Consider the following 24595-nt stretch of genomic DNA (forward strand, 5'->3'; position numbering starts at 1 on the left):
TTCCATTCCAGATGTTGGCTTAAGTTACATTTGTTTTCTGACAAGTAGAAGGAACATCTGAGTCTTGAGAAGTCAGAGGTAGCTCTTCTGAAGTGACTGGAATAAATAACTGTTTGTTGTCCGCCGTTCTCCACGGATCTTGTTTGAACAGAGACGCCTGGGGAGAGAGTTTTGCAGTCCCCAAGTCTTGCCCATTGCACATGGAAACACCTAAACATTGGGCCTTCTTGGAACTGCAAATGAAGAATTCCCTCTCCCTGGCTCTCCTGTGGTTTCCACCAAATTTCATAGGGACAGAGATCCCCAGAGAGACCTGTTGTTCTGTCAGTCTAGAACTCTGTCCCTTTGGTTTTACGGGTGAGACTATGGACCCAGATCGGGCTTTGGACAAGATGGCCAAGTGCAGAGGTTCACTTCTGCTCAGGCACTTTTCAGCAGCTAGTTTTCCTTTTGTCTTTAAGCGAGACTGGCACCCACTCCTCTCTGTTGAGGTTAGCTCACTGAGCTAATTGTTTAGGCCTCTTATAGGGAGGCCTTGGAGCAGAGATGGGAAGGGGGTTCCTGGTGCTATGCTAACCTGTTTCCTTCTTCCTGTGACCCCATCCAGCTCTATTGAGAGCTGTGCTCATGCTCTTCCGAGTTTCCAGACTCCACTCGGGTAGTTGAAGTTGAGCATGTGGAATGAAATCATGCTTTCTATGTTGTGTGCCCCCTCCCCCAAGTTCTGGCATTAAAACAAACAAACAAACCTCTTTTATTTTTGTTTTTCCTCCTAGTTCCTCGAGCAGGGCCTGGCTGACTCAGTCTGGGGTGTCAGATCTCTTTAAGACTTTTCTCCAAGTATGTTTTTGAGCAACAGGAATGAGGAGTTCACCTCTTATGGAATGCATTGACAAAGCAAGCTAGAAAAACAAAACTTGTAGGGACCAGCTTTTCTTCAGTGTTATCTGTTACCTCGACAGGCCGGTTGAGGTCATGTTAGAACAAGTGGTTAGCTCTGCAAACAGTCTCATTCTTAGGCGAAGATTCTGACAGTGATGATGATCCATGGCCTGCTGCTGTCCGTTTGCTTGAAAAGCTAGAATCCAACCAGTTGATTGACTCTCCAAGTGCTTGCTAAACATTTGTTGTGTATCTAGCTTGTGCTGGGTTGTGGGTAAGCTGGAAAGAAAGGGGTCTTCATCTTTGAAGAGTTTGCTGTAGAGCCAGTGAGATAAAGTGCGGGCTGTGACTGACATTGTGTGTACATTAACCACTCTGTGGGATCCACGGCCTAAGGGCTGAGGCTAGTGAGTTGCAGAAGTCTAGCAGGCTTTCCCAAGTAGCAGGGCAGGAAAAATTGCAGGGAAATTCAGTCTGCCATTTTAGGGACTTCTAGAAATAATCCACTGTGATGTCATATAAGAACAAAGTGAGGCCATACCACTCTGCAGACAGTGGGACCCAGCCAGGGGAGGGTTATGATAGTTCTAGATTTATAACCCGGAACTGATTGTAGAGCACTGCTTCTACCTGAACTAAGGGTGACCCAGGAAATACACAATGATAGTGCTTTGCAGTTTTAACAGGACAAACCGCTGATCACAAATCTTTGACAACTTTAATAAAGAGTAGTATTTGTCCCAGAGGTTGCATTTTTAAATTCAGTAACAATACACATTTAAAAGTACTTTAATAATCTTTTTTTCCATATGAAGCTTTTATTTTCTGATCTTAAATATTTTCTCAAAACTTTTGCCAAGGTGTTCATGGGATGTTTTTAATGCTAACTTGAAGGGCTACACAGTATCAGGCCCCATGCTGGCTAATGCAACACTCATTTACCCTTGTAGTGATGAACATTTTAGATCAAAATTGCACTTTCTTTTTCTTTTCAGACAGAAAGTATAAGTTAGGAACAGAGCAGTAAGTAAAAATTAAATATAGTAGTATAGGACCATGACTTTGGTTGTCTTTCCCTGGTTCATTCTTTGTCTGTCTGTCTCTGTCTGTCTCTGTCTCTGTCTCTGTCTCTCTCTCTCTCTCTCTCTCTCTGGACCTTGACTCTTACTTTACTACAGTAGTCCCCTGCTGTTCTTAGGGATATATTCCTAGATCTCTAGTGAATGCCTGAAGCCACAGCTAATACTGAATCCCACACTGGATTTGTTCTTAGAAGACATGTATACTGAAAGTATGGCTTTTGCATTTGTTGCACAATCTCAAAACCTCCATGAACCCCCACCCCTGGTACAGTCTCATGGGTAGGAGACTCGTCTTTACCATGAATCTTAGGTTTTCTCTTCCCTAACGGGTAGCTTTCACTGTTTGTTTACAGTGTGTTGCTGTTGCGGCTGCTCCTCCCCGTCTGAATGGCTTGCTTCATCACTGCTTTGATGCTTCAGGCCATTGAGTACACTGTGACTTGAACCCAACCACCGTTGCACTGGGGCAGTCAGTCGGGCAAATGAGATGGCCGAGTGGCTCACAAGTGGGTAGCATATGCACCGGAGATAGGCTGAGCAAAAGGATGGTTCATGTTTTGAGCTGCACAGTATGGGGTGACATGAGATCTCATCACTTTACTTCAAATGATATACAGACTAAAACCTATGAATTGTTTATTCCTGAAATTTTCCAAGTAGTCCTTTGAGGCCACAGGTAACTGAAACCGTGGAAAGCAGACCTCAAGTAAGCAGGGGACAGCAGTATCTCCAGTCTAGCTAAACCAGCTGCCTTAGTCATGTCTGCGCAGAGTGCACAGGACTTCTGGAGACTTGCTTTTGCTTGCCCATCCCCATCTTCTCCCTTTGCTCTGGCACCTCTTCTCCCTCCTTTCAAACCAGGTATAGCAGTCTTCACCACTCCGTTCATGCACTGCTGAATTTACTGAGAGCCTACGTGCTCCTGTTTAACCCAACCCCTCACCTTTCACCACCTGTGTTTACAAGAGACCTTAGAGACCACTGGCGCCTCTCAGCAGAGACCCCCCCTTCCCCCGCCCAAGGCTGCCTTGTGTTCTGTGACCTGATTCTGAGAGAAAGTTGTGTGTTCACAGTCCCCTGTTCTTGCCCTGCCCCATTCACTCAGGCACAGTATCACTGCACTGAAACTGCCTCCTTTCCAAAGCCCCTGAATGCTTTGCAGTGCTCTCTGCTTTTCTCCTGGCCCAATGCTCTGGCAGACTCCCTCCTCCACAGCACTGGCCACATGGCTTCCTCGAGCCATTGTGTCTCTCTCCTCTTCGCATTCCTTCCCACTCCACTTTCCTCCTGCTGCTCTTCCAACACCGTCCACTTTTTGTCCTGCTCTCAGCCTTTCTTCATTCTCTTGCACTCGCTGGGGTTGCCACGTGCCTACACTAAGAAGTCAGTCTCAATCCGTGGCTCCATTTTCAGAGACTTTGTTTGTACAGACATCTCTCTCTGCCTCTCCCACAGACATCCAGAGGTGAGCGCTTTCAATTGCCCCTGCTCACTATGAGAAGCCCCCACCCCACCCCTGTAGGATCTAGTGCAATATCTGCTGTCAACACTCCCCTTCTCCACAGGCAGCGTAACAGAGTGCCCCCAGGGATCTGACAGGAGCATTGCTCCAAAACAAATCCCTGGCTTCTGAAAGCCAGCCTTGCAGTACGTTTGAAATGATTGGCTCTTTTTCATTACATTGGTTCATAGCAGTTTGCAGCACCCAGAACAGGGCCCAGGAGAAGTAAGTCTAATGTATCTACAGTCTGTAAGGGACTGTTGAGGAGTCAGGGTTGGACCATTTCTTCATTCACTCAACAAGAATTACCGAGAAGACCGAGGCACTAAAATGCAATGGAGAGTTGAGCAAGGGTTTTGTCATCTGAAGTGTTCTGTGCTCTGACGCTTCTTCTCTCTCTGTTCTGATTTTTTCCATCCTAAGTAGTGATAAATGATAATTAGCAGATGTTTATGATAGAGTAGGCACTATTATAGGTCCTTCTGCATATTAGCCCATTTAATCATCAAGACAGTGGGGTGAGTTTGCTGTAGCTGTTACTATCATCTAAAGAGGAGGCATGGAAATACACCCTAGGTCATGTAGCTAGTGTGGGCTACGCATAGGTTTGAGCCCTGGGCTCCAGAGCCCATTTACCTTGGGTTTCCTAGTTCTTCACCAAACAACAGGCTCTCCCACCTACCTATTTCTGATGTTCTATCTGTGAAACATGACACACTAGTTCTCAGTGTGCCATAGGCTAACCTACAGTTTTATCTAACAGGTGTTTGGGCTTGCCTTGTTTTCTTGGATGTTTCTCCTTTGAGGCATGGCGTTGGCAGTGGTCTCATTTTCCAATCTGAAATCAGCACTAAAGGAAGAAAAATTGGCAGTTGAGCCCACGTGCTTGTGACAGGTTGCTAAATAAAACTGGCTCAGCTAAAGTTGTGAGATTCTTGAGAAATCCTGAGACTTTCTTACAAAAGGCATCTTCCTTGTTTGGAACTTGGGGTCACTGCACACTTGCAAGTGTGGCTTGGGGCTGAGATGCATACATACAGTCCTAGCTTGTTTGTGGGCTGCTGTTCATGCATGCTTTCAAAGCTATTAGAAAAGCTGCCTCACTGCTAGTGTGCCGTCCTGAGTTTCCACAGTTTAAGCTTTCTGTAATTTTGGAAAGATTTTGGGCTTGCTGAGAATGAAGGAAAACCAATAGTAGTAGCATTGCATTTACCTAAGGATTTGAAGTTTACAAAGTACTCTATTCATATATACCAGTTTCCTCCTTTATCTTTACTGTCTTAGAGAACAAAATCACATGGTTATCAGTTCATAGTCAAATGTTTTTAAATTGCCTGTGTTTTCTTATCTGACAATCAGGAAAAGGCCAGTGTGGATGAGGAGGGTGGTTTCATTGCTCCAAAGTGCATCTAGGGACCATCTTGGGCCCTAACAGTAGCAGCTGGTGAAATGGGTTAAAACCTTCTCATCCGTATTATGTTTTGTATGTACTGAGTTCCACTTCTGTCCTCCACTGGCCAAACTTAGCTCAGTGAATAGTCATAAAAGCAGAGTTTGGTGAGTCCCCCAGGCCCCCCAGGGGGGAGGGAGTATTTTTATCCTGTGTTCATCCACACAGCATCCAGAGTGATGCTGTTGTGTGTCTAGAAGGCGCTGTCACGTCAGGAAGCCTACTCAGTTTTGATCACTGCAGCCAGCCGTACTGGAAAAGGTTGTCTATTCTGGTCTAAACCATAGAAATAGATCCAGATGGCCAAGAAAAAGCTGAGTTGTTGCTGAAAGATGTGTCACACAGACGAGAAAATAATTTACAAATAGTGGGCAGAAATATTTTCAAAACACTAAGAGAGTCCCTTGAACTGTCCTTGTGGTATTAGCTTGTTTCTTTTTGGACTGTTTATTCACTTTTTCCCTGTAAGAGTCATGATTTTTATAAAACCCAAAATTTAAGGTACAGCTTCATTGAGTATGGACAAAATAATCAAAAATGCAAAATTAATACACTAATTATATCCCATATAACTTTAATTAAGAGAAACTTATAAAGAAATGGAATTCTTGCTGGACATGGAGGTACATGACTTTAATTCTAGTACTTGGGAGACAGGCAGGTAGATCTCTGTGAGTTTGGGGCCAGCCTGGTCTATACAGTGAGTTTCGGGCTAGCCAGAGCTACATAGAGAAAGGCAGGGGTGGGGGTTGGGGACTTCCTAGAGAGAGATTTGCACTCTGCTGCCTGGTTGAGCATGCCCCTAAAGTAGTAGCTTGAGAAGGCCATGACTTGATAGAGTTCTCCATTGTACACCAGGCACAGAGCGGCTTCCCTATGCCCTCCTCTCCTAAAGCACTGCTGTCACGAGGGAATTGGATAGGAACCTAGAGAAGGCCATGGGATGCATACAGCATGACTAAGGTAATTAGAGTTATTGGGCAGTTTGCTCTGGTTTAGAAGCCTTGGGCTGTAGATTCTAGAATGTATGGCTATCCTGACTCAACCTTAGATAAATATTCCTGAATTCTAAAGAAGATGGGGAATCCAAAGCCCTATTTTTTTCTGAGTCTCACAACCAGTCGTGGAGTGAACAGCGTTAGAGGGCAGTAAAAGAACATTCTGCAACTGACTGCTATTCCTGAACCATCCCTTTTTTTAGGGGTGCTGCTAAGCTGCTGCAGACCCTAGCAAGCACCGACTTGCTCCGAGGGTGGTGTTCTTAAACAGTGCCCTCAGGCCACCTCATATTCTTAGATGCCACCTTCATCTTGAGCTGAGCCTTGAGGGTTCATTTGGTATATAGTTTAGATCCCTTTTAAAGCTGTGAGAGGCAGACTACACTTGAGTCATTAGCCACACTGTGAGTTAGTTATGTTTCTTTGATTTTAACAAGAAGACAATTAGAAGACATTGGCAGAAGATGCAGAATGGAGAACAAGAAAGCATATTGTCTTCCTCACACTTGTGGCCTGGTAGAGGGCCGCCATGACTCTACCCCACCACCACTGGTTCCCATGCTTTCAGTGACGGTCTATTTTCCCTTTACCTCTCCTGTCAGAGAACTCACTGAGCTTTACAGCTTTGACTCTTCCTTACCCTTAGAGACGTAGCTCTGTTTCCTTTTCAAGATGAAAGCTTGTCTTTGTCCCTCCCCAAATAGTTTCAGGCAGCAGAACACATTGAATCCTTGCAGATAAAAGACCCTGCTGATAAAATGCCAGATTGTTATCAGAGCCGCAAGTGAGGGAGTCAAGTCTCTACCGTTAATTACCTCCTTACAGCTTTGTTTATATCCTGTTCATTGGGGCATGTTTTTCTTGGACAGTTTCTTGTCTGAGCTCTGAACTGCAGTCTGAAGTTTGTAAAACTCCCAGAGGTCAGGGAATAGTGGGTTTCTTCTTTTCAGAAAGGCTTAATGGTAAGGAAGAGAAGATCAAAGTCTCCATCTTTTATCTGTAAGGGACAATGCTTTATTTGCACAGTTAGGGCCTCCTCACCTCCAGCAGACAGACTCCAATGTGCTGTATGAACTTTGGTTCTGAATACTTAGTCAGGAGGGTGCCTGACAATAGAGTGGCATTTATATCTGACGCCGTGAATATCAAGCAGAAACAAATTGGATATCCAGACATTGAGGCCAGAGGCCAGTTCAATCTAAAATAAAACTACCTGGTAAATATACTTGACAGCGTTGATCCATGCATTGAAAAATGACTGGGCTGGGTATAGTGACATATGCCTTATGTTCCAGCACTTGGAAGGCAGGTGGATCTCTGAGTTTGCTGTCAGCCTAATCTACATAGTGAGTTCCAGGCTAGGTAGAGCTACATAGTGAGATGGCTAACTGGGAAATTTTACATTTGGGGTATTTCACCATAACAAATAAATAAGGCCTGCTCTGGAGCATTCTAGTACTCTGGCATAGTAGGAAATGCACTATGATTTGAATTGTCTGCCCTAATGTGAGTGTGACTACTGTTGCATATAAGGAATTGATTAGCCTTTTAAGAACTATAGGGCTATGAATATTGAACACTTTAAGGAATCCAAGAGGTGAGAGCATTTTGCTGCTATCACATGAGATGTATGGAGAAGTTTAGGAGTAGAGGAGCCTGTTTTGTCTATAAAAGGTTGTTTAAACCATGGTAGCTACTGTCCTCCAGATAAACCAGGGAGAGGAGTCACTTCTCTCAAGTGTCCTGTGTCTTCACAGCCGGAAGGACAGTGTCCACTGCTCTGACTACGAACAGTGGCAGTGATGTGCTTCGTGCTGAGTCTCATTAGTTAAATTAACTGTCTGTGGCAACGGTTAAGTGGCCAGACACACGTTCATTTGCTATTAATGAAGAACTCTGACCTTATGTTGGCTCATTAGGTTCTGACTTTGCTAATAAGACAACTGCAAACAGACTCAACCAGCCCTCTCAGCTTCTGAGCACTAGACTGCCATATTGTTCAGACCCCAAAAATTCTCAAACCCTATGAACATGTTATCTGGTGATATAGCTACAATATAAGTTTTAGGAAGGGAAGAAAGGGTAGAAGATTATACTCATTTTTTAAAATAATAAAACATTTGTTCTTTTTAACTTTGAAAACTTTGTCTCTGCTCTCCACCCCACCCCACCCCCAGGGTCTCACTATGTAGCCTTAGTTGGCCTGGAACCACCATGCCAGGTGGAAACCTTGTATTTTAAACTGTAACTAAGTGATACCTCTTATACCCTCCACCCCTGTCACCGTTTGAAGGCAACCATGAAGATGTAGCAGTATCTTTCCTATATTTAAGTTGAGTGTTTTTCAAAGAAGAGGTCAGACATTAGAGACTTAGGAATAAGTTAAGGAGGTGTGTGTGTGTGTGTGTGTGTGTGTGTGTGTGTGTGTGCGCGCGCGTGCCTTCAGTAAAACCCAGTAGAAATAGGTTTTGACCTTCTCACAGGTAAGAATGGGGAGGGAAAAAATGTTATGTTTTGTTTTGTCTTGTTTTTGAAGCAGGGTCTTACTGTGTAGCCCAGGCTGACCTGAAACTTGCTATGTATTTGGGTGGTCTAAGTGACCTAAAATTTTCAAGCTTCCTGCCTCCACTTACTGAGTACTAAGATTACAGGTATGTATCACTGCATCATAGGCTCAAAATATATATTCCTTATGAAATGAAGACTTCACTAGAAATAACATGGATGTTTAAGACAGTCTTGTGTAAATGATTTTTTTTTTTTTAAAAAAGTGGATTCCTTTGCTTTCTTTTTGACTAATGGCTTTGTCAGGATAACTACTGGGATAGTGAACGAAGTGCTTTGAAGTAGATGAGGGAGTGAATAAAGAGCATTTCTGTACCTTGTACGAGCTGGTGATGCAGATTGTAAATGAGCGAGTCCAAATTCCACCAGCAAATGCAGCCAAAGCCATAGAGATCTCTTGACGAGACGGTGAGAATGAGTGGAGGCAGTCCAGGTTGTCTGGTTCCTTTGAGATGTTGTACCCAAAGCTAAGCACTGTTGGGTTCCACAGTCAGTACTTTATTTTTAATCCTTGGCAGAGTTGAAGAATGACCCAGCCATTCTACCTAATTCTGTTTTATTTATGTTTGATAGGCAAAGGGGAAAACTAGCAGATAAAGACACTGCATTGAAGCTGCCTTCGTTATTGGGCTAGAGTAGAAATAAAGGCTCATATTTAAGAACTTCCTTATTTTTTGTTTACATTCATTGTGTGTCTTCTTTGAAGACTTATTTAATGCTACTTATGCTTAGACTAAAAAGTATCTCCTTATCGAAACTAGCAATGGCAATTAGCAGTGATGTTGTTTTCTAATGCTCTATGGTCTCAGAAACCTGGATATTTTAGAGGTTATAATGTATTAAGTCAGAGTCACAGTCAGGAAAGGACTTGTGGGTAATGTGATGCTCCTGATCATTAGTAGCGTCCCAGTTAAGTACTGGCATGCTTCAGTGATGAAGGGTTGTAGTGTGCTTCTGAACAAAGATCCCACCACTGAGATTGTGTACTTGTAACACTAGTGTACTTTTTATTGGGGCACATGTGTAATCAGCTTTGTTTCATCTTTGGACTTTACACAGCAATCTACATTGTGCATTCATTTAGAATGTATTAATAGGATGTTGGTCTGGGTTCTATTTTCCCAGAATTTGGGATAATTGGAATTATTCAGAATTGAAAATTACTTTTTCACTATAGTACAAGTCAAGTTTTTGACTGTTCAAGATATTAGAAAGAAGATTAATAAACTCAAGGTGGAGAGAAACATTTGTTTTACCTTAATAATCACATGGAAAGTTATCCTAAGTGCAGATGAGTTTATTATAGCTGCCCCAACGAAATTGATACCACTAAATTGAATAGTTTATCATTTGTATTTAAAAGTGACAATTTAATTAATTTTCATTTGTATAATTATTATTCAGCACTTAGGTTGTAAAAATACCTTAGATACTGTAGGGTGACATGTAACTGTAATGCCAGTATGGAGAGACTAAGACAGGCAGTCCACAAGTTTGAGGCTAAGACAAGTTCTTCAAGTTCAAGACCCTGTCTCAGAAACAAGCAAGTCACAGAAAGCAGACACCTCAGAGCTGAGGCACACTTGCTTTGCAGTTGGTGCAGGCTACAGAGCTGGACAGTCTAACTTGGAGTCTTAGCTGGTCCATTTCCTTCCTTTGTGAACTTGGGCAAGTTAACCTTGCTGAGCTTCTTCTCTGGGCAGGATGGAGGACATAGTCCTAGTTCTTGTGTCATTATTGGCCTTTAATACTGATTTTATTTTATAAGTGATGACAAGGAAAAGTTAATTCTGCTCAAAAAGTTGGAACATTGACTAGGCTTGTTTAATCTGGGGAAAACACTTAAGAGAAAGCAAGGCAGGATTATAATGTCACTTTTCTAGGGTATATGAGAAGATACTCTTTTTTTTTTTTTTTTCTCATTCATTTGTTTGATGTTTTGAGACAGTCTCAGTATGTAACTCTCTCTGGCTGTCCTGGAACTCACTCTGTAGACCAGACTAGCCTCGAACTCTTAGAGATCTACCTGCCTCTGCCTCTGCCTCCTGAGTGCTGGAATTAAAGGCTAATAAAAAGATATTCTTTAAAAATAACTTAAGATCTGACTGATGTAAACTATACATGTCCAAAGTGTGCAGTTAGATAAATGTATAGTACACGTTTCATCGTCCTTTATAATCCTTACCCAGCGCTCCTCCCCAAGACATCTGGCAGTGGTTGCTTCGTTCACTGTCACTATAGATTAATTTACATTCTCTAAAATTTCACAAATGGGAATCATACTGTATACATTCTATTTTATGTGGTATCTCACCTGCATATTTTGAGATTCAGCCATGTTCTTAAGTATAGCAAAGTGGAATTCTCTTATATTGATCTACCACAGTCTGTTTACTTCTTTAATTGTTGATAGACATTTGTTTTGTATAAAAATTTAGCTACTGCAGATAAGTTGCTAGGAACTTCTATCCATGTACATGTCTTTGTATAGATATTAGCTTTCGTTTCTCTAGATTAATACATGGGAGTGAAATGGGAGGGTTGTGTCGTTGCTTTAGCTTTTTAAGAAACTGAAAACTTGTTTTCCATAGTTCCTGAACCATTTCACATTCCCACCAGCCAAGTGTAATAGTTAGTGGTCAGGTGCACACTTTGCATGCTCAGATTTGTGTTTTCCTTTTAAGACTTACTTTTTTTATTCCATATGTGTAAGTGTTTTCCCTGCTTGTCAGTATTATGCCTAGTGGTCTTGGAGACCAGAAGAAAGTGATAGATTCCCTAGAACTGGAGTTATGGATGATGGCAAGCTGTCATGTGGGTGCTGGAAACCCAACGAGGGTCCTCTGCAAGAACACACAGTGCTCTTAACCACTGAGCCATCTCTTTAGCCTCAGTAAGCTCAGGCACTTTCATTTATTATTTCTTCTGAGTGTGTAGTGGTAGATCATTATTATTGAATCTATTAATAATTCATATTCTCTTCACTAGTGTTTACTCATCCTGTAACACTGGGTTACACAAACACATTTTCCCATCATCACATAATGTACTTTGAGTTTCCCAAGTAACTCAATATGTTGAGCATCTTCATGTGTGTTTGCTTTCCATCTCCTTTGTTGAAGTGTCTATTCAGAGCATTCACTCATTTTTTTATTAAGTTGTTTGTTTTCTTCTTCTAAATATATTCTGGACACTAGTTTTTCAGGCATAAATTCATTTATTTCCCTGGCATGTAGAACCAGAAAAACAAAATTAAATTGCATCAAGAAAGGGTAATTATACCAAAGGAAGTACTTTTTGACTATTGTACCACCATAGTCTAAGTATGGGTTTGGGTGCAAACAAGGGCAACGTGAAGCTTTTCCTGGGGTGTTTATAAAGGGCTGGTAGTAATCCGCGAGCAGTACTATAGGTCGGTTGGAGTGTGACTCAGTTTACTTCATTCAAAAAGAACATGTCTTGGAGATGAGTCTGTTGTTAACATCTCAATATTCTTTCCTGTTTTGTACTATTTTTCTAGGCCAAAATAGTGCAACTTTTTGGAACTTTCAAGCCTTTCTATGTACTTGGTTTTTAAAGATTCATTCTTGATGATTTCAGTTTGAATTGTTGCTAGGAAATAAAAGGAAGGTTATTTAGGGGCATTAATTAGCATTTGGAAAAACCAACTGCAGTCTCCGCAGAGCAATAATCATTACAAGAAGTGCTCCACTTTCTCTCTTCCAGCAGGAGCCCCAGGCCTTTAGTTGGTACTGTCAGGCAGATTCATGCCTCTCTGTAGAGGCAAAATGATGAGCAGATTCTAGAGAACATAGATGAGTAAAGGTCGTTGGGTTGTTGTGGTCTTGGGAAGAATGAGGGGCCCTTTAAGGACAGGATTCCAGTAGGGTTAATGAAGGGCTCTCCTGTGTAGAGAACACTGCCACTGTTTCCAACTCTCACAGAGGCCCACACTCAAGAAAACTGGCTCCGACTGTAGAAAGGTTGAGGATGGTTAGTGTTAGGCATAAAAATTTTATTATCAGCATCAGTATTGTTAAGATTTAGCATTGGAACAAGTCAGGAGAGATCCTAAAGATATGTTAAAATAAAAAAGATAGTAATCCAACTGGAGTGTTCAAATACTCATTGATTTATAGGATTTTTTTTTTATTAGAAGGAACTTTAGAAATTATTTTTAATATTCTCTTTTACAGATGAAGATGTGAAGGGCATTATCTATCTTGCCTGAGGCCCCATAGCTGGCACAGATATTAATATTTTAATTTGCATGTTTCAGTTGTCATATATGTCACCAAATAAGCATTGTAGTTGTTTCTCTTCACTAAAATAGTCACTTCAGTGTGTGTTATCTTTTCCTAAGCCCTTAAGGTTCCACTAATGTATAAACTTGTGTGTATCTATGCTTGTCACTAAAATTTTCTATTCTTGTGCATTTTGAAAATTTATTTATGTTCCTGAACAAATACAGTACTTTGAATGGCTAGATGATTTGATCTGGAGTGACTAATAATGATAGAGGACAGCAGAGGACATTGCCACATCCTTTGTGTAACCTGTCCCATTTTGATATATGTTCTTCATAAAGCATTGGTTGGCCTGGGCTACAAGTCTGTAGTTTGGTGAGTGGTTTTGGGTCAAAGTCCTGTGACTAATTTGCTTTCCTTAAGGGTAGTACATTACAAAGCTTTAGGCTTTTTTTTTTTTTTAAACACTAGTTTGAACAGGAGGAAATGCATTTATGCTGCCAGTTTATTATGAATGAGATCTGCAAATGTGAGTTCCAGCCATTGGAATTAGTGGGATAAATTGCTTCTTAAGGATTCCACACCCATGATCACAACAGAAGGAAACTGGCAGAAGGCATTTTATTTGCTTGTGGTTAAACTTACTTGGTAACTCATTGTTCTGTACATGTTCCCACTGGTCTGTCTATAGTGAAAAACACATAGACTCACATAATGCTGTGTGAAGGCTTATCCGAGTACTAAAAATAGGACAAGCGGCAGGAGAGATAGCTTAGTCAGTAAACTGATGGCCATGTAAACCTGAGAACCTAGGTTTGATCCTGGGCATTGTCGTGTCCCCTGGTAATCACATTGCTGGGGAGGCAGAGACAGGAGAATCCCTAGGGCTTGCTAGACAGCCAGTCTAGCTGAATTGGTGTGCCTTGGAGTCTAATAAGAGACTCAAAAAACAGCACCTGGTGTTAACTTCTGGCTTCTATATGACATTCACCCACATGTACATGGACCTACTCCGACACATATGCATACACCCTGTACATGCATGCACATGCACATGTGCGCACACACACAGAGTATTTGAAACTACCTAGACTACCCACCTCCAGCCTTTTGCTCTCCTTGGATTTCTGCATAGGCATTGTATCCTTTTAGAAACAAAACAAATTCTTGTCAAGGGAAATTAAACAAGCTGTTTATGTTCAAAAATATTGAAACTGTCATTGTGTGGACCATTCAGCTTTATTTCTTGTTAATTTTATTAGTTTGGTGCAAAAGGATTTTTAGTTTCAGGCTGAGTTTTAAGTCATTACAACTAAGCTTATTAATCAAAATCGGAACTATTGTGATCAACACAAGTTTAGACAATAAGATTGCTAATCCTGTAGCATAAAAACTTTCCATTCAGAATCCAATGGGCTCTTGGAAATCACTTCCTGCATCCTGCTGCCTGTGTAAGTGTAAAAAGTTGTCATGTGCTGAAGAAGTGGTTACTTGCTGGTTGGCAAGAAGTCAGGAGAATATGGCAGATGAATGAATCCGGCAAAAGTTTGTAGCCAGTTTATTCGACCTTTGAAGCACTGGTTTTAAGGTATATGGTCGGGGTATTGGAGAAGAGCCAGGCCCTTTCTGTTGACCATGCTGGCCACAGTACTTGCAGTTTCTGGTGCATGTCCTCAACTTTCTGACACACTTCTCAGATGTAAGGGTTTCCCTGGGGTGCAGAATGCTGTGGTGGATCACACTGGCCACAGACAGGCCTTCAGGTATCATGACCTTTTCTGTGCATGTTTTGCTTAAGTGCTTGGGGCAGCTTCCTGGGCCAACCACAGAGCTGAACGTCACTGGTTGCCATATACATTCCACTTGTCACTTTCCATCACAGATTCATTATTATTACACAGAACAACAGCATTACTTTTTTTTTTTTTTTAATTTTTGGTCAGCTCATACAGCATTCACTTACTAGATCTCACCTTTCCAATTACTTCAAATGCCAAACAGTGGATGGTCCGTGTTGAGTTCTTGGCAACTTCGGATGTAGTTGTGCATCAGCTTCTGTGATTGCAGTCAGCTGGTCACATCAGCTCCGTGGCAAGCATGTTCCTTGGCTTTAAGGTTCGCATTCCTTTGCAGAATTTCTACAGCTGTCTATCACTCTCGGTCTGTTCATCAGCAGTTTCTGTGCTGCATTGGCTGCTGGCATTGAGATCTTTCTTTACTGATTTACCACTCATTTTGAATTCTGTAAGAAAACCACTCAAATGTGCTTTTTGTCTAACATTTCCCGTAGTATAAAGTAAATGTGAAACAAATATAAATTAATAGGTTATTAATTTTACAAAGCAAGAAATGTACATTAAAATGTTATATAACCACAGTTATTAGGAATGTATTCCTACATTACCCAGCAAATTTTAACTGTAAACTCCACTATCACTTTTACACTTACCTAATAATATCTTCTCAGATATTAATAATAGGCACTCAAAAAGTTAAGTTGGCCAAAAAAAGTTCATTTGGCACCCATAGTTTCTCTAGCTGGTCTTGGGCTAGTTTTAGGGCACTTTGAGTATCAGAATTGTTTTTAATGTCTTAATTTTCCAATAGAGAGCAATTAGGTTTTGGAATATTTGAAATCTCATTTTTTTTTTTTTATATGTAGGAACAAATAGTTCTTTCTAAACCTTCTCCCAGGCACATGCTAGGGTTAAAAAGAAGAGGGTGAACTCTTAGTTTCTTTAATGGATCAATCAATCAATCACGGAACCACTCTCAAAGATTGATGGTATGAGCCAAGTATGTACTTTGAGAACTTGAACTTGTGGCAGGAACACAATCGAAAGGAGAGGCAGCCTGTTCTGTTACTTCCACACCTGTCCACTGCCTGCAAGAAAGGGAGACACCCTGAGCCCAGGTGCTGTGTTCAGAATCCCCACCAAAGAGTCTGGGGGCGCCCTTCTAGTACCTGTAGAGACAGAGCAGAGGGTCCTGAAAGGTTTTGATTCGGTCTGCAGAATCTGCACCCTCAGCTCCCCTGCAGAGCTCACCCCAGCCTCCAATATAGATCTGGAAATGCTCTTCCAGCTGTTGTGGGTGGAGACTCCGGACAAAGGTGCAGTTCCTTGCTCCAGTTTGGAGAGAAGCTCCCAGAAGGACTGACAGGGGAAATGGTTCATGTTAGATCTCTATATATTTATAGCACTTCATTTTTATTTTTGATGAGAACTGAAATTAGTTCTTTTCCTAAAGTCTCTAGTCTGGGGTTTCCAGGATCTTTGTGTGGCCGTCACTGCAAAGCCTTCCTCCTAAGCTGGGAAAGTTATTACTTAAGGAGACTGGTTTCAGTATGCCAGGGAAAATCTCCTGCCTAGCTGTCTGAAACACTTGGTTAGAATCTCAATAATTTTGTTTCAAATTGCATTTATTATTGGCAAAAAAAGACGAACTATTTAAATGAAATTTCAGATGAAATATGAAGATTATATTTCATATGTATTTTGATAAGAGCAAGGAATTGAGGATTAACATTTTAAAAGCCATGCATCTCTTCATTGTTGAAGAAATATTTGTAATTCCAAATAATGAAAGTGTACTGTTCTGAGAGCTTTTTGGACGTAGCTACCACACCATTTAGTCTTATTTTTGGGAAATTTGTTCACTTCATTGCCCAGCACTGAAAGTAATAGTATGCATGTAAGCAGCCATCACCATTACCTCTGTGGTCCTTTGTTCTTGCTAAAGATGTGGCTGGGTGCTGCTGAAGAGATATGCAGCTCCATTTTAACTAGAATTAACAGCCTGGGCCATGTGAGGCTGGGTACAGACTGGTTAAGTGAGCATCAGAATCGAGGGACCACAGAGTCACACATCTAAAGCCCAAGCTTGGGCCTATGTTGGTCTGGTCCTAAGTGGTCACATTACAGTTCTCTAATGTTCTAATGTGGCTTATTAGTGTCAGTGTTTCTTCATAAGACTTTGGTATATCAATTTCAGTTAATTTGCAAAGAGCTGCCCAGTAGACACAATTAATCTGAACATTTTACTTTCAGACACATAATATTTTTTGTTTTGTTTTGTGTAGATGTAACCATCTTGTTAAATAAAAAACACAGAGCCAATTGCAGAGTTAAAAGCCAAGAGGTCAGAGCAATAGCTGAGAACTGAAAACCTCACCCTTTCACTGCTGCTCTGTCTTTTCTCTCCGCCAGAGAGCTACTTCTGTGTGTTTTTTCTTTTTTATAGACTTTCTGTTCTGCTTTCTCATTGGTTGTAAACCCAACCACATGACCTCCTCATCACTGCCTGTCTGTACAGACCTCCAGGTCTGCTATGGTTGGTATTGAGATTAAAGGCGTGTGTCTCCATGCTGGCTGTATCCTTGAACACACCGGGATCCTGCCTAGCTCTGCCTCCCAAGTGCTGGGATTAAAGGCGTGCACCACCGCCGCCCAGCTTCTGCTATGGCTTGCTCTGACCCCAAGGCAACTTTATTAATATACAAATAAAATCACATTTCAGTACAAATAAAATATCACCACAGTTTTGCTCATCAGACCTGACAATGTATACTTTTTAGCTTATCAAGTATCTGCTGTTCTTAGTACTCTCTCATTAACCCAAAGGAAGGATTTTTTTTTTTCAATTTAACTCCAAAAGTCCTGTCCATTTATATTTGATATATTTGAATGGAGGAACACATGATGAGCTAAGTTGAGGGTAGAGTAAATGCAGCTGTTAAGTTCTAGCTAGAAATATGAGTGGGCAAGAAAAAGAGCCGGTTCAGGTGGCAGGAGAGCCTTTGATGAATTAAACACAGGTTTAGGGGGGTCTAGGAAGAACAAGCAGAGAATCTGGTAGCTTGGACCATCACTGAACTCTCTGAGAATGTGAAGATGCCATTCAGAAATGTCTAGATTATCAAACTTATTGGATACTGTATTTCTTTCTTTTATGCATGCATACATACCCACACAGGATTATTTTTCTGAAGGCAAGATTGGAACAGCATACAAGAGAAAGCAAAAATCTTTGGTATAATAGCAGTAGAATGAACAGAACATGAATTGTGGCTCTGGGCCTGGAGAACAAGGGTGTGAGGGCAGAGAAACTTACTCGTTCCCCTCCCTTTACAGCTCATTTGCATGGAAAGTGAAGGGTGGGCCTCTGAGCACATGAAGTATGCCTGCTATCGATCGGCAAGAGAACACTGGAGAGAACAGGGAATATGTTGTTCCCCGAGGCTTTACGTCCTCACGATTCTATGAGACTATAGTAGCTGCCAACCTCCTGTGTGGTGGGCACTGTGCTTTACATTCCTGTCTCACTGAAGCTGCGCTAGCCTAGCAGGGAAGGGAAAACTTAGGAAGTGCATTGGCTTACCCTGAGACCCACACAGGAAGTGATAGTACTTGAGTCTACACTGAGCCGAGCCAGATTCCAGAACACATTCTTAACTCCTGGCTTATGTGCTCTCAATGTCCTTTCAGGGTAGTAGACACGAGAGTGGCCAGGGTTGCCGTGGGAAGGATAAATGCCATGCATCCCTGTGCTGACAGAGCTGTAGTAACTGCAGAGGAATAAAAGCAAATACTTCTACCACAGGTGGTACAGCAAGGTTTGGCAAAAGAGCTTGTACCCAGTTAAATCGGATGGAGAGAAGATTCCCCAGGCGTTCCAGGTTCAAAGCACATTCTGAAACATTACAGATGGAGTCGTAGTTGAGCTGACAAACCTAAATGCAGAGCAGGCTTTGTTTCAGCACTGTAACTGGGAGCCAGCTGCTCCTCCCCTAGCCTTCAGAGATACCCTGCAAGGTAGGATTGTCTCAGTCACTAGTGGGTACCATTTCCCAAGAGCGTATAGCCAAGCTGGATGGAAAGCGGACCACAATTGCCTGGTATTCATGAGCAGGTTTAGTGAGGGAGGGGCAGTATCTGAGACACAAAATATAGTGTTCAAAGCAGAATGAAAACCCACCTCTGTGATTTTCTTTCTTAATAGCCCCCCTCAGTTCTAAATTTTCTCAACATGTTTTGTTCCTTGTCCCCAACAACTGTCAAAACAAACCTGCAAGTGTATATTTGGTGTGTGTGTGTGTGTGTGTGTGTGTGTGTGTGTGTGTGTGTACACATAGGTACATATGTGTGACTCTAGCTGCAATCCAACTTGCTGCTTATTCACTGTCTGCTAGAAGTGTGTGAAATTACATTGGTTATTGCTTTATGATGAATGTTATTTAATTAAATTTTACTTTACAAATAAATTGCCATCTTTATCAATGGTATTGCCTTAGAAATTTTTAAATTACATGTATTTATTCTATGCGTGGTATGTGGGGGGCGGGGCATTGGGTACATGCATGCCTCAGCACATGTGTGGAAGTCAGAGGACAAGTTGTGGGAGTTGGTTCTCTCCTTCCACCATGCAAATCTCAGGAATCAAGTCTTGGAACTTGCTATGTAGACCGGCTGTCTCTACATGATGATCCACCTGTCTCTTCCTTCCAAATTGTTGGGATTAAAAGCATGCACTAGCATGCCCAGTAAACACTTGTTACTCTCTGAGAACAGTTTTAGTTTTGCTTGTTAACCTGGTTTTATGGGTTTAGTTAGTACCTAAAGTGGGGTATGGAAAGCAGAACATTCTGGAACTTTTCCCACTTTCCATTCTTTGCCCTGTATAGATGCCAGATTCCTTTGGGAAATCACCATTTGAAAAGGTCAGGAGCAGAAGGCAGGCCATTCTTTAGTGTAAGGTTGCTGCTAATTGAAAACTAAATATCTACAACCATGTTGGAGTTATTTGTATTTGAAAGGAAACATTTATATACAAGAGCCCTTTGGTAACATAAAACACTATACCACATAGTGTGAGTTGGGGCTGGTAGGGGACAGACTGGAAAGCTTTCAGAAATCGGCTGTGCAGAGTGAAATCATTTGCTAATTAGATTGCAAAGCATTTTCAGCATATTTTCTTTTCTTTGTTGAATGAAGTTTTCTGCCCCCATGGGCCAAAACAAACATTTTACAGTATTTGCCAATTACAGATTAAACATTTAATCGTTTTAAAGGAAAAGTAACGGTCCTCAGCTCCAAAAAAAAAAAAAAAAGGAAAAATAAGTGAGAAAATGGGTGAGTTGTCAGAGCCTAGTTAAGTCCAGAAGGAATTCCCTGGCTGCCTGCTATAGCCTTGGCTGTCTTCTGCTCTGTACCACCTGATGGCATCTTTCCAGTCTGTATCAGGCACTGAGGGGCCACTGTGTCTTTCTGTGTCCCAGTACACACATGATGAAATTTTAAGTCATTTTGTTTATACTGAAATGGCATCGTGGTGGGGGTGGGTGGGTGTACACATGTAGGCAATGACATATGTGTCTGTAAGTTAGAGGACAGTTTGTTAGACTTGGTTCTATCTTTACATCAGTTCCAGGTATCAAACTCAGGTCACCAGGCATGTGTAACAAGTGCCTTAAGTGAGCTATCTCTCTGGCCGCAGAAATGCTATCTATTTTTATTCTCATATTAAGGTACACTTTAGTGGTACTTCTGAAATATTAGAAACATTTCTTCCTATGACTCTGACCCCTGCATCCTACACCTTTATGGCCATGGCCCCAATAGACCATATGCAAATCCTTATAATATTTTTTGCTTTGGAGGAAAATTAAGAGACCATCTCTTTGCCAAGTAGAACCTACTGTCTTCTGATCTTTTTGCCTTGGCATCTAAGACAACTCTGAAATTGGGTTACTTTTGTAAGTGGGTGAAATATTATAAAGTCAAGAGAATTCTGACAAGTACTTACTAAGCTGAGACTCTACCATATTGGACTTCTCTTCCAGTCTGCATTGTGTTTTTGAAAGCTTCCAGCTTCACAGTCTCACTCACTGAAGTGGTTGTGGCTTCTCAGGGGCTGAGTGTTTACGAGGTTAAGAAGCCCTTAGATGCCCTGCCTTTCCAGTGCTCTGTTAGCATCACAAAATACCACTTGTCCATGGCTGTCCTTTGCTTTTATTCCCGTTCTTTGGATGTGAGTCAGCCCAGTGGTGAGGATTTGGAGCCTTGGGATTTCTGTCTTGCCCTCTTAACAGGAACTTCATCTAAGTTGCCTGCCATTTGTGATGCTCCTCGCTGTGGCCCAACCCATCAGGTCCTCATCAGCACCTAAGCCATCCAGACACACCCACCTGTCCCTTGAGCACCTCTACTCATATACTGCTGTTCTTGGCCAGGACAGCCTTTGTTTTTCTTGGCCAACTAGAACCATACTTCCTGACCTGGCCTTTCTCTTCTTATTGCTTGTAACATCAAGATCACTTGTTTATCATTTTCCCTGTACTGCCTTAGCTTTGCTCATCATTTCAAATGTGCATCTCATCTTTCCAGCCAGCTTACAGACTGCTCAGAGATAGTCTTGCTGTTCATGGCGTTTACCACAGTACTTTCTGCTCTTCACAGTATCCAGTTCATGTTTGTTCAGCATTGAGGAATGTTCATCATTGAGGAATAAGCCATTTTTCTGCTATCACCTGTTTAGTATCTTTTACCCCCTATGATAGGATTATATATGCCAGTGTTATTTTTAACAAAAGTAATGTAGCCAGGTGGTAGTGGTGCACACCTTTAATCTCAGCACTTGGGAGGCAGAGCCAGGCCGATCGATCTCTGTGAGTTCAAGGCCAGCCTGGGCTACCAAGTGAGTTCCTGGAAAGGTGCAAAGCTACACACAGGGAAACCCTGTCTTGAAAAACTTAAAAAAAAAAAAAAAGGCAATGTAATCTATGAAACTAACACAGATACAAACATCATTTGAATAAGGAAAGATAAGAACAATCATTTCAAATGAGATACTGATCCTATAAATAATAAACATATACAAAGATACAGATGTTGGAACAAGCACTAATGCTCCTGTTTTTCTTGCTCCCTAGGTGTGGTCGCTCACCTGTCTACCGCTCCCGTGAGATGGCTGCTCGTGCACTGGTCCCCTTCATCACCATAGACCAAATGCCAAGCACCCTCTGTGCTCTGCTAGACTCGCTCCCCAACAGCACTGACCAGTGCTTCCGACAAAACCCTATTCATGGGACACTCCTACAAGTAAGTAGAGTGACTCTGTGTGACTCCATAGAACACCACAAAATGAGCTTTGAGTTCTCATGTATTCTTAGCAGGTGAAGACTTGATACGTAGGCTTTTAAGTTTATCTGTAGAACTTACTTATTTCTACTTCTTAATTACCAGCTGTCTCCCAAATATGACTTCATACATCTCGAGTATGAATCAGTATACACTGATTTGGCAGGTTATCCTGTGCGTTAAATTCTGCAACATGCTTTTCCATCAGGTATGCCTACAGAACATTCTGGGCCGTTCCTTGTCCAGGCTTTGATGGTTTAAATGAGAATATCCCCGAGGCTTGGGTATTAGAATGCCGGTCCTCAGCTGGTGGCACTGTTTGGGAAGGTTATGGGATTGTAGCCTTGTTGGAGGAAGCGTGTCATGGACGGCAGGCTTTGAGAGTGTAGAGACTTGCCCCATTTCTAGTTCGCATTCTCTGCGCCCTGCTTATGGTTCAAGATGTCAATCCTCAGCTCCCTGCTCCTGCCTCCATGCCTTCACTCTGCCACCAAGGTCTCTTAACTCTGGAACTGTTAGCCCAAATAGATCTTCTGTAAGTGGCCTTGGTCATGCTATTTTTTCAAAGCAGTGGAAAACTAGGCCATCTTGCTGGCTCTTGTTTTAAGTAAATATAGAAGTTTGTTGTTCTTTTTACTTAAGTGCAACAAATGGATGAGAACTCATTGAAATTTTCCTTTTAAAACCCTAACCTGGGCACAGGTAGTGTAGGTAAAATCTATTCACATGGCTGTTGTGGATGCTCACCTGGGCATGGATGGGGATGGATTTAAATTCAGGTCATGTTGCTAGATTATAAGCAGAGTGAGAGTCAGTCTTGAGCTCCCAGGGCATATTGTAAGCCTGCAGTCTATCCTGCTGATGTGGGAGGCAGTGTGTGAAGTGTGGGATTCCAGAGATGGATTGCCTGCTTCTGCATCAGAAAACCACCGTCACTACCTGTCCCTCCGCATCTTCAGTTCTGAAGTCAAAGACTAGATCAGTCAGTGTGTCTAAAGTGCTCGTGTACCTGGTCCATAATTAGATATACAGATAGTTATTACCACAGTCGTAATGAGCTTGCCCTACCGTGAAAACTAATTCCCCGTAGGTGAAATGAAAGGTGGATCTGTGTCTCTGTCTTTGTTCCTTGGTTGTTTATATATTTGGCAAAGATTTTACTGAATGCCTACTATGTGCTGTTATATCATCGAACAGTGACTTAAGTCCTTCCTGGCCTGGACAGCATAAAGAGCAGAAAATAGGCAGTCCCAATGTAGTGTGCTAAGTGTTGCGTGACATGTGGCAGGGCCATGGGACTTGAACTGGAGAAATCAGGGCAAGCACCTCAGAGCAGGTGGCAGTTAGACAGAGGATGAAATCAGTCAGACAGCCATGGTGAATAAGTCCCTTGTGCAGAGAGAACATCATAGAGTAACGTAGACAAGAAGCCAGCACTCCTGGGACTGCAGCTCTGGACCAGACAGGAACTCCACTTCAGTGGTTCTCAGGACAAAACACACTGGACGTTAAAGAGGGCCCAAGCTGGTATTGGCTATCAGTGTTTAATTTGACAAAATCTGAGGTTATATCAAGATGTAGGAACCCAAAGCACATACTCCATACTCCCTTATTGCCAGGGAAGACATCCTTGCATCCCATGTAGACCCTGGCAAACTCACCAGCACATAATAAAGAAAAGTAGAGAATATTACACACACACACACACACACACACACACACACGGTCTCAAAATGCACGTCAGATCATCTATTCCACGTGGTATATATTATAGGTTTTTGTGGTTTCTTTGTTGGGAAGGGAGAGGCGTTTGAGGGCAGGAGTGCATGCCACAGCACCCAGGTGGCAGTCGGGACAGCCTTGGATATCAGGATGCCAGTCCTCACCTTCTTCCTTGTTTGAGAAGGATCTCTTGTTTTTCTGCTTTGTATACCGGGGTAGTGGTCCACAGGCTTGCAGGGTTATTCCTTTGTCACCATGGGCTCTACCTCTGGATTTTACCCTGGGACTGGGTGTTCAAAGCAGGTCCTCATGTTTGTATGGCAGCACTTTTACTAATGGAACCATTTCTCCAGTCTCTTCTAACAAAATCTTACACCTTCTGGGTCCTCACTTCGTTCCTGTGTTAAAGAGAGGCACAGGTTATCTTAGCCTTGGAGACAGGCCATAGAGGACCAGAGATCATCGTTGGCTTAGTCAAACAAGTTGGATCTCTTGGCCCCCAACTCTGCTTCTGTTCAAAGGAGACGGACTAGCGACAAGAAGAGTAGCAAAACAATCTTGAGAGTGTGTGCATTCAGATAGAATGCCCGAAGCATCAGAAGTTGCAATCTTGAGAGTGTGTGCATTCAGATAGAATGCCCGAAGCATCAGAAGTTGCAATCTTGAGAGTGTGTGCATTCAGATAGAATGCCCGAAGCATCAGAAGTTGCAATCTTGAGAGTGTGTGCATTCAGATAGAATGCCCGAAGCATCAGAAGTTGCAGCCATGAGCTGCCCAGTTCTTTCAGAAGAAGTGTGGGTGGAGCCGCTTCTCCTTTCTTCTCTAGGTACGGGTGGGCCCTTTAACTAGAAGCCTCCTCCTCCATGGCCGTCCCTGCCTGTTGCACCAGTCTGCCCAGCAACCAGACATGATCTCCCACTCTGCATGTGGGCTACCGTTCGTATTCCCAAGTTTACTTTGTTGACTAGCATGTGGAACTCTGTGGAAAGACAAAAGGCCCCCAATTCTGG

At 42.2% G+C, this 24595-nt stretch overlaps 1 protein-coding gene across 1 annotated transcript in view; it reads left to right on the top strand.

Annotated features, from left to right (window-relative positions):
• Positions 1–24595, top strand: part of Thada (THADA armadillo repeat containing) — a 289455-nt gene that overhangs the window by 146921 nt on the left and 117939 nt on the right. The window contains 1 exon segment of the mRNA XM_036170461.1: positions 21655–21823. Within this exon segment, the coding sequence (XP_036026354.1) occupies positions 21655–21823 (169 nt within the window).

This window comes from Onychomys torridus, chromosome 21 (assembly GCF_903995425.1).
Source record: "Onychomys torridus chromosome 21, mOncTor1.1, whole genome shotgun sequence".
NCBI classification, from domain to species: domain Eukaryota; kingdom Metazoa; phylum Chordata; class Mammalia; order Rodentia; family Cricetidae; genus Onychomys; species Onychomys torridus.